The sequence below is a fragment of the Zonotrichia albicollis genome, chromosome 11 (assembly GCF_047830755.1).
Source record: "Zonotrichia albicollis isolate bZonAlb1 chromosome 11, bZonAlb1.hap1, whole genome shotgun sequence".
Classification (NCBI taxonomy): domain Eukaryota; kingdom Metazoa; phylum Chordata; class Aves; order Passeriformes; family Passerellidae; genus Zonotrichia; species Zonotrichia albicollis.
The window spans coordinates 19,721,423-19,735,042 of NC_133829.1; the positions used below are offsets into that span (position 1 = coordinate 19,721,423).

Consider the following 13,620-nt stretch of genomic DNA (forward strand, 5'->3'; position numbering starts at 1 on the left):
TAATTGCAGCCAGCTCAAATTACTTAGGGTACATGACAGAGCAAATTATTTAGGTAATGAAGCTGAAAATGCAGGAAGATTAGAATATTATATAGTAAAATCATTCCGTGTTAATTCAGTTTGTGATCAGATATCATGTTGCTTTAAATACCACATTACATGCAGTACCCTTGTTTGAGGCAATGAATATGGATGAATATGTCACTGAATATGTATGCCTCCTAATTTAATCAATATACTTACAAACAGCACTAGCAGGGATGTCTGGCACAGAGTGCATCCCTCCAGAAGCAGCTTGGCCCAGTTTGTGTGTGCCTCGTGTGCATGCAGAGCCCCTGTGCATTAGCTGCACCCAGGGGCTGGGCACGGGGGAGCCCCGTGCAGGGAAGGCTCCTGGGCAGGGCCCTGAGCCCCAGCAGTGCCAGCCCTGCCTGCTCTCTGCAGCCCTGGGCAGCCGCGGGTGCTTTGCTGGGGAGCCGGGCATGTGAGGAGCGCCCACCGTGCCCACAGAGGCACAGCCAGCAGCGTCTGGGGGCAGCAGGGTATCCCTGCAGTTCCTGCAATCCCTGCAGCTCCTGCAATCCCTGCAGTCCCTGCAGCTCCTGCCCTGGCAGCTGTGGCCAGAGCTCCTCAGACGTGCTCGTGTCTCGCTGGTGCCAGGCAGCTGCGACTCCACGTGCCCCGGCAGGAGGGAGCACCTTCTGCACAGGTTTCCTTGCCAGAAAATGCTGATTTTTAAATTCAGATATAGTAAGACATAGTGGGATTTACCTGACTTTCACCTTCTAAAAGTTAGGCTTGTAATTAAAATATCATTAAATTCCTTCACTGTTGAGTGAAGAGGAGGCTTCTCCACTCAAGGGTTCGTGGTGTCTGTGATGAATGAGATGAATCATATGCCCTTTTTCCTTCTTGCTTCCTCCCTTCCTTTCCTCTCTTCCTGCCTTCACTCTAGAGCAGCCAAGACAATTAACTTCATTAATTACCCAACTTTCTAGATCACTCAGGTCAGCTGGATGGATCTCCCCTAAAAGGCAGACATGGGACCAATTTTTGCATTCACTGAAGAGCTCTTCCCAGGATACCAAATCTGAGGTTTCCTACCTGTTGAGAATTGGGGAAAATTATTAACTGTGTGCATGTACAATTTTAAAATAAGTGTGAAAGCAGAAGGAGGGAAGGAAAAGTCCTTCTCTCCCTCAAGACAATTAATTAACTAGAAACAAGCATTTTATTCATACATGTTAATGGGGAGGAAAAAACTTCTGTCTTTGGAAAACAGTTTTTTTTCTCGGTGTTCTTCAAAGTGAGCTGGTAACACACTGGGGCTCTGTGTGTTTCTGTTTAAGTGACAGAGCTGGGGAGAAAGGTGAGCTGTGCTTTGCTTGGCTGTGCAGGCTCCTGCCCTGATCTGTCTGCCCCAGTGAGTTAGGAAGAGAGAAGTCAAAGATTATGATGGTTGTACAGTGCATTCCCTTACAGATACAGAATTAGATTTTCTTGCTTCTCTACTGAAAAAACTGGACAAGGAATAAAGCAACATTTCGTGATGTGGGAATTAATAAAATGGGAGAGGCTGTCTGGGGGATTTGCTTGGGGGAGGGAACTCGGAACAGGCGGGCACACGCAGTGGAGCTGTTGCAGGTTTGGGGGCACAGTCCCCGGAGCAGGAGGGAATGAGGCACATCTGCTGCTGCAGCAGGAGGTGTCGGAGTCCCGCTGGAATGTTCCCAGCAATTGGGTGCAGGCAGTGGCGTTATTTGAGCGCAGCAGAGCTGCCTCACACAGTTGCTGTCTGAAGACAGAGTGGAGGGAGGAAGAATAAATGTTCAGAGGGAAACACAGTGGGTGTTTTTCTGCCTGTAATCCTTGGGCTCAGGTTCCTGTTCAGTCTGATTCTGAGCGCATCAGGGTCCACGCTCCATTTCTGGAGGCTCATCTGACATTGCAGGCAGCCTGGAGACAGGAACAGCTCCAGGGGAAGGCACATGAGCAGGGTGCTGTGGGTGCCAGAGGAGCATCTCCTGTGCTGTGGAGTGAGCTTGTTTGACATCAGTTTGTAGGGATTGCTGCCTCCAGCCCTTGCAAGGTCCCTGCTTTCTCTCAGGAGCCCTGTCAGAGCATCTGGTTTGGTGGTGGGTCTCGTGCTCCAGCTTGCAGTTGTTGCTCTTGGTGGTTTGTTTGGGCTTTTATTCCTCCTCTTTGCTGCCTTTGGCACAGGACAGCCTTGGTAGGATTGTGGAGCACTGTTATTTCGGGGTGTGAAAGAGTCTTAGGCCTTTAATCTGGGAGTACAAACTACATCTGTCACCTGGGTATCTGTGGCAGTTCCTAAGCAACCACAAGAGTTTATTTTTTTCTGCAGTTCATATTTAAGAAATAATTTGCTCATGCATGAACCAGCCTGAATCAGCCTGAGCACCACCCCAGGAGACAGAAATTGTAAACTGTAATTTAGGCTAATTCTAGTCTAAAGCATGAATTAGAGTATTTTATGTAATCTTGAAAAATATACCATATAAATAAATGTAAGCAGAGAACAGGTACAATTAATTTGAGCACAGTAGGAAGCTTTAAGTAACTCTGGGAATGTGAGAAACCAAGTCGGAACATATTCTTGACATGTAAAAATATTTCCCACCTGCCTTGTTTGCATAAGAACAAGGTTTTAGCAAGTACATATTTGCATGTCAAAGTTAAAAGTGGGGAAAATATTTTCACCCTTGTAAGAAAAAATGCATAATCTTGGCACAGGCAATTTGCATTTAGTAAGTTTAAAGTATCTGAAGTCCTTTCATGCTGCATGGGAAGTGTATGAACCTGCGACAGGGGTTCCATTTCAATGAGTTGATTTGCACAGGCACCACGTGGAGCAGTAATTGATCTGATCTCGCAGTGCATCCATTTGTGCCGCAATTGGCTGGGCAGTCCCCAGCGATCTGTGCCTCTGAGATTGGCCCGGTGTCCTGCATCCCTGAGTGCAGCACTGAGCTGCAGTTTTAAATGCCGTGTGCCTAATTGAAAGTAAGTACCTTGAAGATGTAAATTTGAGGAAATCAGGAATTCTAAAACTATACCTGATTTGGTGCCAGAGCTCATAAAAATGATGTTGGGCAAATGCTGGCACAGCTGGAGCCTGTGAATCTGTGGAGATTCTCTTTTACCAGTAAAGCACCCTGGAAAATGCATTTGGGACTAATTATGGCACCTTTTAGACTATTACTAACCTAGCTTTAGGCCATCGCTTTGAAGGCATGTTACATTCCTTCAGAAACGCTCTGCAAATGTCCTGTTGCTTAAGAAATAGGGATTGCATAGACAGGCTTCATGGGTGATTTAACTAACATGCTGGAGATTGTAGATAAACTAGATCCAATTATATCATACCTATTCAAAATAAGGCAGTAATTATGGATATAAAAGTGAAATGTAAAAAATACGTTGCCATGTAGCTGTGGAGATAAGCCTTGTCACTACCCTGTCCAAGGAGCTGCAGCAGACTGCTGATTCACTGCAGCACAGGAGAAAAGGAATCATGTGTTGGAAAGGCACAACTGGGATTTGGGAGAGCTATTCTGGAATTTGCCCACAGGATTGCTCTCTGAATTTGAACTGCACATGGTACAAATTCTGAGTTTCTGTGAGTTCCAGTCTGTTCTCCAGTTTGTTGATGTGAAGGGAAGGGGTTGTGCCAGCCTTTCTGCCACAAGCTCATAAACACAGGAGGCTCCAGTAATAATTAATGTAGCCCATTAATGAAACAGCACACGCGTTGTTTTTTCCCTTTTATTAGTTCACTTCCTGCTCCATTGTGTTTAATGTGTTAGCTGAAAGCAAAGTGAAATTAAAACCATTTTTGGGGAAGAGGCATTTCCTTCCTTAAGTGTCCTAAACAGACCTCTTCATTTCAGCCCGTTGTTTTATTGCTGCAGGGATGGTGGGGTTGAAGGTCAGGGATGCCAAGGTGCTTGTGATGGAAGCAGGTACCGGTGGTGTCCTGCTGTGGGGCTGCCTGGGGAGCTGCTGGTACAGACCCGCCCGGCCAAAGCCCAGCAGAGTGGGGACAGCTCCCGTTGGGGCTGCTCAGCTGCCCCCTTGTTGTATTTGGTGTCACCTGGAGAATATTTTGGGGGGATATTTTCACACTGTCGGTGCTGTGCTGCAAATCCTCTAGGCTTCTGCTTTATAATGATCTTTTTATAATGCTTTGGGCCAGATCCTGAGCTGTGCCGTGCTGCAGTGGAATGGAGCACACAGCAGCACTGCTGTTATTAATCAAGATGACTCTTGATTAATAATAAGCATCCAGTTACGGATTGCAATGCAATGTTTTTAGCTTGGACGTGACCTTTTGAGAGCAGAGTAGAACTGAAATCAAGCCAATGCATTGTAAGACAGCAGCATTAGATGTGATTTCGTGTGTTGTCACAGACTGGAGAGCTGTAAATTGGATGAAAGAGGAGCTCTGTTAAGCAGTCAGGCAGCTTGTGACCGGGTTTGGGCTCCTCAAGGAGGCGAACAGCACTGGTTAGTGTGTCACAGTTACAGACACAGCCAGAGCTGCCCTTGCACTGTTGCAGCTGGGCGCTGTCCGGAGCACTGGTGCAGCTTCATCCTGACACGGTGTGCAGAGCAGGGCTCTCCTGGGATTTCAGCCACCCAGCCGTGTGTGCTGGTGTCTGTGGGCACCCCGAGCACACGGTGTGAGTGTGCCCTGCTGCTGTTGGTCACTGCAGCGCTGCCCGTGCCCTTTGGGCCTGCCCAGAGCTGCAGAACAGCTGCAGCCATGTGCTCCTGGCAGTACAGAGGGGTGGCCCTGAGCAGGCACGAGTCCCTCCTTGGGCCTGTGCATTCTCATGGGAAGGTGCTGCATTTAGAGCTGCTCACACACCAAACTGAGTTCAGTGCCTGTTCAGGTTTATATGTATGAAACTGCATTTATCAGGGCTTTCATGCCTTGTAAATGAATGGCATTTTCCAGACTATGCCAGCTCCTCTGGTTTCAGTAAACTGAGTGCTGCTGTGTTTTCCTGCCTTGTTTGTTCTGTGGTAGATAACACACAAACAGGAACCAATTCCCTTTCCATTCAGATAGGGAAGTTTTGGACATGCAAAACGGGGTTGCTCTCACCTTGTAACTTCTCTTCAGCGCTGGCCCCTCGTGTGGGCTGGGTGGGTGTTGGTGGCTGTGGTGGACGGGGTGCATTTGCTTCCAGGCAGGACAAGCATTAACATTACCTGCTACGGTCTTGTAGGAATACACTTGGAAGAAACCTTTCTGGTGTCATCTTAGCTCTTTGGCCAAAATGTGAACTCTCCTATTCTTTTTGGCTTTGAAATGCTGATTCCAGCCTTCTTGTGGGTTCTTAAACACCTTCTCAAATGACCCATTTTAATAACCCAAAAGCTATTATATAACGAGCAGCCATAATTTAGTCCAAAGCTCTAGGGGATCCTTGCAGTTCAGCAATGAATAGTTAATGCAGTATAATGTTTAGCAGGTTATTAGTTTTCACTGTACAAATGCTGATCAGGGAATGCTTTTATAAGGTGTTTAAAAGAAAATGTAATTAACTGGTTGCGTGCTTCTGTTGCAGCTCAAATTGAAATTATTCCATGCAAGATCTGTGGAGACAAATCATCAGGAATCCATTATGGTGTCATTACATGTGAAGGCTGCAAGGTAAGCTTCTAAAATATTAAGTCTGAAAATAAGCATTTAGCCTTTTGATAGTGATAATTTTCCTTCTTTTTTTAAAGAGCAAGCATTGCTCCTAAGTTGAATGTAAAATAGTTGGGGATTCTGAAGTACTGGTTTTATTTGGACCTTAAATAGGATGTTTCCATGACACACACACAATTACACTGCTGCAGATTTTAGGACAGTCCTCCAAATCACACAATTGTGCTGGGTGTGCTGTGCATTGTCTCTCTCTGCATAAACAGAAGAGGTACAGACATGATCTGCTCAAGCACAGCACCAAGAGCATTCAGTGCTTTCAGCTGAGGGAGGACAAGTCTGGCTTTTTTGAATCTCCCCGTGTGGTTTTGCTCTGTAAATTGCGATGAAGCTCTGCTGAAATAGGCGAGAGCTCTCCCCTCTGTTTTCTTTTGCCCTCTGCTGCAGGTACAGATCCCTTGTGTGTGGCAGGGGAGATGTTTCACAGCAGCACGTGCTCCTGGTGCTCAGCATGCTCAGGTCTTGCTGAGACCGCTGCCTGTTCCTTGCAGAGCAGTCACTGCTGTGCAAGGTTTAGGCTTTGAAGTTTTTCCTGGAGTTGTACCTTTGGTGAATCAAGGATTGCACTAGAAGCATTTCTGGTTTGTTCAGTGTGTCTGTTACAAGCAGGAATTAAACTGGACAGTGCCAACAGCAGGCAGGAGTGAAGCTGATCACTCCTTTTGATCCCTAGTGCAGAATTACAGCGCTGGCATGGGGTGACACAGTGTGCACAGCGTGCTCTGGCTTGTTCTTCTCTTCATGGATGAATGTTGCAATCCCATGCTGATAGGTTTTCTCCTCTTAATCTATATGTGAGGTGTGAAGAATTGATGATGATAATAGTTTTTAGTCTACTCTCCTGATCTGCTTGATACCACAATCCATCTTCAAAAAGTAACTTCCTTGCATTCACATTATGAAGTTCTCTTTTGTGTTTTTCCCAGGAAGATCTTTGTGTTTTCATTAACACATCCTCTCAGTCTTATGGAAGTATTAGTAACAATGAAGGGAAAAAAACCTAAATTAAGAATCTTGGAATGATATGGGAAAACAGCACCTTCTGCCCTTTCTGACTGCTGTTACTGTGGAAAATACAAGAAATGTACTAAAAATGCATTGATAACAAAGTGATGGCTTTTTCCAGGTTTATGTTGTTAAGCAGTCTTTGTGAGATTTCAGCTGTGGGAAGTGCAGACATTGGTTGTGAGAATTCTGCTCAAGGATCAAGTTGTGTTCAGGGTCCGAGAGCTCTTTGTTCTTTAGATGGTCTGGGAGCAGAGCAGCTGGGAGAGAGATCCGTGGCACCCAAGCCTGAGTGCAGACACAGCAGGGTTAACCAGGTGCTGGTGCTCGGCTGGGCCTCCCCACATGGGGCTCCTTGCAGAGCAGAGCCCAGGACAGGGAAGCTGCCAGCTGTGTTTGCATTCCTTCATCTTCATGCACTGAGTGAGAATGTGTGTGCACTGTAATGTGTTCTAGAACAAAGAATTTTCCTCCAAGTGCTCTGTAAATCAAGTTCTGTTGGAGCTCTGTGCAAAGCTCTCTTCTGAGGATTCCACCAGAAGGGTCAGCTGGTGAGAAGGGCAGAAGGGAGGGCAAGCAGGCAGGGGTGCTCAGCACACTGAAACCCCTCTGAACCTTGAAGGCAGAAGGTGAGAATTAAGAGTAGCCCAGTGAATGATTTTGGCATTTTCTCCTTCTCTTAAAGGAGCACAGTGAAGTTTTGTAGCCATACAATTTCAGACAGAATTTTAAAGCCAATTAATAGTTGGTTAACCAAGTTACCTTCCTTTGAGAAGCTCAGTCCTCTTTAATGCCAGAGCCCAGGCTGGCAGACCGGGGTACTGCTGCTGGGCACAAGTCACAGGAGGAGTTTACATGAGCATGGCCTAGGCAGCATAAAATGACCTGCTGTGGATTCTGGATTCTCTGGATTCTTGTGCTACACTCTTCCACACTACTGTCAACAAAGTCTCACCCAACAGAACTATTTTGGCTGGTGAAGAGGTTGGCATAGCTTGGCTCCTGCCAAAGCAGCCAGGTGTGGATTGGTATGGCTTTCTTTTCCCAGCTTTTCTGTGGCTGTGACTGCTGCAGGTTTGAGCATGCTTATGTTGCTCTTCATGTTGTGCTAAAGCTTCCTCTGTAAAAAGTCCCTGGCTGCAAAGAGCTCATTGCCAGTGCTGTGCCTTGGCTGCTGCAGCCCATGCCCAGTCCCAGAGCAGTCAGGGAGGTTCTGCACAGTGCCACAGAGCCACCCACGTGCAGATGGCAGGAGCAGGGCTGTGGCTGTCAGGAGGGAGCAGCTGTGCTGCTGCCCTCAAGCCAGGCCTGTCAGGAATGATCTACAGGCAGCAACAGCCACAGCAGAGCGGGGTGTTTCAGCTTGGACTGGTTTCATTCCAGTTTGGTGTGAACTTTAATGTTACTTAATCCTCATGTTAACTTAAATGTTACTCTGGAAATACTGATAAACAGCAGAAATACAGTTTATTCAAAACCTAGTCTGTATCAGGGATGAAATCACTGACCAGCTCTTGTTGGATTGACTTTTGCTGGTCCTGTTGCTCTTCTGCTGCTTTGCAGCCCTTGCATTTCACAGACTTGAAAGTGTTCTGACCAGGTTGAGTTGTTACACTGCATTTCACAGAACTAGACTTGAAGATTTGTAGTAAACCCCATTAGTGTTTCTTGGGAACATTCATTTCCTACCTTGCTGTGATGTTGCTGGCTGTTCTTAGGAAGTTGGTGGCAGTGTTTTGCAAAGGCATTGAGTGCTGCCAACCCCTCAGCCTATTCAGCTCAATTTGAATCTGCCTTTAAAAAAGGAAAATTTAACACCCCTTCATCATGTCCCCCTTAACTGAAAATTTGAGGTTTTAGCCAGGCTGTATTTTACACTTTATCTTGGAAGTCTTCTGTGGCTTATTACAAATAAAATAAATTTTTTAAGAGAGGGTAGTTGCAGGAGCGCTGCTGAAAAAAATGGTATCTGTATGGAGCACTTCACTCAACCATTAGTTGTGGGAACCCATTAACACCTTTTATGCTGTAGGAAGGGAAAGGAAACTGGTTTGTACACATCCATGTTCTTTTCTCCTAGCTGGGAGTTGAATTCAGTTCCTCATGGTCATCCAATGAACTATAGAATTTAATTTGCAGATGCAGTTACTGGGTTTTGCTGTCAATAGTCCATGCCCAGCTGACCCACCAGTGCAGTAGCAATCCCTCTCTTTACCCGACTGCATGTAGCTGCTCTAACAAAACCCCTCATGCAGGGCATTTCTGGGCATTGCACGTGCTTATCAGAAGGTTTATCAGTACTGGCTTTTGTCTCTTGTGTCTTTCAAGACCTCAGATGATCTCGTTGTGGTGTGCTGTCCCTGCCCATCTTGCTTTCATTTGTTGACAAACACAAGCTCACTCCTGTCTTTATTACTGATGTAAAGCTGAATGGTTTTGCTCTGTTTTCAGTGACACTATGACTTTGTCTTTATTAACACAGTTTATTAAACAATATTGTCAGAGCATTCTCCTACCTTAACAACTAAAATACGTGCTGGTGGTCATAAAAGGGTTAAAAATCCAATTTGAATGTTTGTCTGTCTTTTGTATTACAGTGTATTTTTCTGATGTTTCTTTGAAGAAAATTTGTGTTGGTTTGCTTTAGAAAACAGCAAAATAATTACTCCCCCCTCCAACTAATTGTTAATTGCTCAGAATATTGCAAAACTTAATGATACGTGGAAGTCTTTAAGTATTAGCCATAAATCATGGGATTATGAATAAGCCTTTGTTGTCACAGGCTCACATACAGTCATTCCAAAACGTCTGCCATTAGGATGCAGCAAGGCAGCTGTCAGCTGTTTTCTTGTAATTAAACAGCCAATGAGCAGCTAATTAAGACATATGTGTATACAGAAGTGGAAGTGGGTATGTTAATGAACTGTAGGAATCAATTCATTAAATGAAAATTTGTCAAAAGACCAAACATGAGCTCAGTGTTGCAGCCGTTGCGGTGCCATTGGGGACACCGGGGGGCACAGGGGGCTCGGGGCCGGCTCAGAGCCCGCGGCTGCACTGCTGAGCTGCACAGGAGCACTGACACCAGTGACAGACTGTGCAAGAACTGCTATTTACATTTCAAAGTCCTTTTTTAACAAGTTGTTATTCCAACTGACTTACAGATGAGAAGTTCCTGTGCTCTTTTTTTCCCCAAACCTGATTTTGTGGGAGCAAACGAACACCCATAGACTGTGTTGGTGTGAACAGGAGTCTGAAACGCAGGGACCGAGCTGTGGCTTGGTACTGCCCTGCTCTTCTGGCTCCAGGTGGATCCATCTGCAGGAGGAGCAGGGAGTGAGCAGAGCTCAGTGCTGGGGCTGGATCAGTGCTGCCGTCAGGAGGGGCTGAGGCACGGCCCGGTGCCGTGGCCCAGCGCAGCAGCAGCAGCTCTGTTGTGTCTGTGCTGCTCGGGCGGTGCCTCTGCGGCCCCAGTCGGTCACAGAGTGGTGCTTGTAAACACGCACGCAGTAAGAGCATGTGGCCTGGGCTGGCTTGCATAAGGCTTGAACGTACACACGTGTACCAAGGATGCATCCACCTCCTCCTTCCTGGTGGGAAAATTATAGCCAGCCCTGTGCCTCTGGCAAGGAGAGGGACTAGAACAACAGAATGGAGTGTTCTCCTGTAATAAAGGAGAGAAAAAGCCGAGAAAGAAACTGTAGGTACTTACAGAAGGCTCCTGTAATAGGGGCTTCCCCACGTGTCTTACAGCGATGAGAAAGCCCAAGGACCACCAAAAGCTTACATAACTCACAAGTAAATGACAGCACCATAGAACAAAAATCCTCACTTGACCTTCATTGTCAATTCGCTCCCACGTCAGATACCTGTGTTTCTGAGCTCTGCACAAGTTTAGATTAGCTTTTGAAGTTTGTGGCAAGGTTTCTTCTTTCTTTTACCTAGTGCTGATGTTTTCTTGGGTTTGTTTTTAAAAGCAATTTACTGTATCTCTGGTTTGTAAAGTACAAGTGCTTTTAAAGGCCTGGGTTCGGGCATTTCTGCTCTACTGGAAATTTAGCTTCAAGCTGTAACTTAGCTGATATATTGTACACTAAAATGTATTGAGCAGCTGTGTCTCTAGGGAAAATCTGGAAATGGAAAAAGGCCAGTATTTTCTCCATTATAATACTAAAAATAATATTCATTTTGACAAGGGTATTCTTAATAAAATATGCCGAAGTGGCAATTCAGAATCAGTGTACATATATATATCTCAGCTAAAGGAAAACATATGGATCCTTGAGGTTATTGGGACGTGTTGGTTTCACATGCTGTTTAGGCTGACTTGCAGAATCCCAGAGGTGGCAGAGGGTTTCATGCAGCTCATGTGTGAGCATGTCATTCAGTGTAACTGGAAGAGTGTTTGGAGAACTGAAATTTTCAGGGACTGATGCACAACCTTGAGCAGTCACTGGTCAGCTCAATCCCCAATCCTGTTTTTGTGGTGAATGGCATTGCACTTGGAGTTCAGTGGTGAGCACACTTGTCCTTGCACTGCAGTGACAGACTCCACTGATGGTGCTCCCAGCACTAGAAATGAATCCATGCACTTACCAAGAGTTGGTTTCTCTGGAGGGATCAGTTGTGATGTTGGAATGGTAGACATTTCCTTGGTTTTTCAGGTTGAATTATTATTATAGGGTGAAATGCATTCAATTGGAGCTCAATATGTGCAATACTTTCAGTCTCAGTGACAATTACCTGTTGACAAACATGAAAAAAGTGGTTGAAAGTTCTGTCATATAGAAACAAAGACCAGAAAAAAAGGGTAACAAATTATGTACAGGAAAACAGGATTAAAGACAGCATCTTCAGTTTGGTTTTTTTTAATATTCTATGTTCCCTAGTAAAGCTTTAATAAAAGGAATGTAACCAACAGAGACTGGTGCCTTCCTGCTAAGACTGAGCAGGGGCTTTGTCTCAGTCGTTTGCCCTGTTTCTGTCTGCAGCCACTTTGATAGGAGCTACTTGAGACTTGTCATACAGATGTCCTTCCTTTGTTTGCTTCACCAAGTATCTGTGCATGTGCTGAGGGACTCCAGCATGAAACCTTTGAGTAAATAACAAATTGGTAAAAGTCCAGCTTTAATTAAAAGGTGCCCAGCCTTTCCAAGGAGCTATTTTCTTTGCAGCACTGTTAATTAATCCATTATGTGGCAACGTAAAACTAAAACAGTGTGTTCACTTGCTCTCAAATGCCTCTTTAGAATGACTGCATCTTTGCAGAATCCTTGTGAAGTAGGTATTACACACACACCTGCTTGTGTTTGGGCAGTCTGTGGCAGAAGGATGAAATGGACTTCAAAGCAAGCAGCTGCAGAGCGGTGAATGACGTGCACCTCTCCGGAGGGGACAATAAAGTTGTAGCTGTGCGTAACCTTTGGAGCTGGGCTTACTCAGGAGAGAGATCATACATAAAACGTGTTTTAGCTTTTCCCCTCCTTAAGAATCTATATCCTGCACCAAGTTGAACAAAACTTGGGCTGTCAGCATCAAACTAACTCTCACAGCAGCAGCAATAGGTGACAGCAGCACCGGTGCAGTGACCATGCCTCTGTCCTGGGCACTGGTGAGGCTCCTCAGGTGCTGTGTCTGGTTTTGGGCCCCCCGTGACAAGTGACATTGAGGGGCTGGAGTGGGTCCAGAGAGGGGCAGCAGGGCAGGGGAAGGGTCTGCAGCACAAGTCTGTTCCTGGGTTTAAGTCTGATAAGGAACAGCTGAAGGTGCTGAGGTTATTTAATCTGGTGAAGAGGAGGCTCAGGTGTGACCACCTTGCTTTCTACAACTCCCTGATGGGAAGATGGAGCCAGTTGGGGTCAGGCTTCTCCCATGGAGCCAGCAACAGGACAAAAGGAGATGGCCTCGTGTTGTGGCAGGGCAAGCTTCAGTTGGATGTTCAGGAGAAAAATCTTCACCGAAAGGTTGGAGATGTGAAAGGGTGGGCAGGCATTGGATTAGACTGTCCATGGAAATGGTGGAATCACTATCCCTGGAAGTGTTCAAAAGGTGTTTGAATGTGGCACTTTAGGTTTAGTGGTGCTGGGATGATGTTTGGGCTTGATGATCTTAGAGGTCTTTTTCCACCTTAATGATTCTGTGAATCTTTAAAAAAAGCATGTTAATAAATTGTCCTTTGCAGGAGAAAGTGTTCAGCATCGTGCTGTGTATTTTTAAACACATACACACACTGGCAAGGCTGAACATCAGAGCCTGCCACTGTCACTGCAGAGAGCAGAACAGGGTGGTAGCTGTTGAATCCTCCCTATTTTGGAGAACTGTGACAACCCAGGAAAGATAGGAAATCAAGGTCTATAATTAGTTTTATCTCATTTGAAAAGAGCTAGTCTGCCATATGTAATATGGGATATGTAAAATCAGTGAATAAAAAGTGTAATTCCTTTACATGTTACAACGCTTTTTTAATGAACTGCTTCTTGCTAGTTACTGGTTTTTGTTTATTTCCAGGAGAGAAAAAAAAAAAACCCAACAGAACCTTTAGTTTTAACTTCCTTTAGTTGACTGTAGAGCACTTGAACTTCTTTTCTTTGAAGTATGCTATCCTTGCTATCCTTCAGAGTCTTTATTGGCTCCATCAGTTAACAGCTCCTTGTGTTTTGCCCTGGCACGGCAGGGCTTTTTCAGGAGGAGTCAGCAGAGCAATGCCACGTACTCGTGTCCTCGGCAGAAGAACTGTCTGATCGACCGCACCAGCCGGAACCGCTGCCAGCACTGCCGCCTACAGAAATGCCTCGCTGTGGGGATGTCTCGCGATGGTGAGCGCTGCTGCCTCGGGGCTGCCTGCACTGGGCTGACATGGGGGCCAAAACCAGCAT

At 45.7% G+C, this 13,620-nt stretch overlaps 1 protein-coding gene across 4 annotated transcripts in view; it reads left to right on the plus strand.

Annotated features, from left to right (window-relative positions):
- The window catches only part of RORA (RAR related orphan receptor A), a 350,740-nt gene that overhangs the window by 321,391 nt on the left and 15,729 nt on the right, over nucleotides 1-13,620 (plus strand). For all 4 annotated transcript variants that reach the window (XM_074549730.1, XM_074549728.1, XM_074549732.1 and 1 more), the window contains 2 exons: nucleotides 5,598-5,683; nucleotides 13,419-13,560. In XM_074549730.1, coding sequence (XP_074405831.1) covers nucleotides 5,598-5,683; nucleotides 13,419-13,560 — 228 coding nt within the window. The remainder of the gene's footprint in view (nucleotides 1-5,597; nucleotides 5,684-13,418; nucleotides 13,561-13,620) is intronic.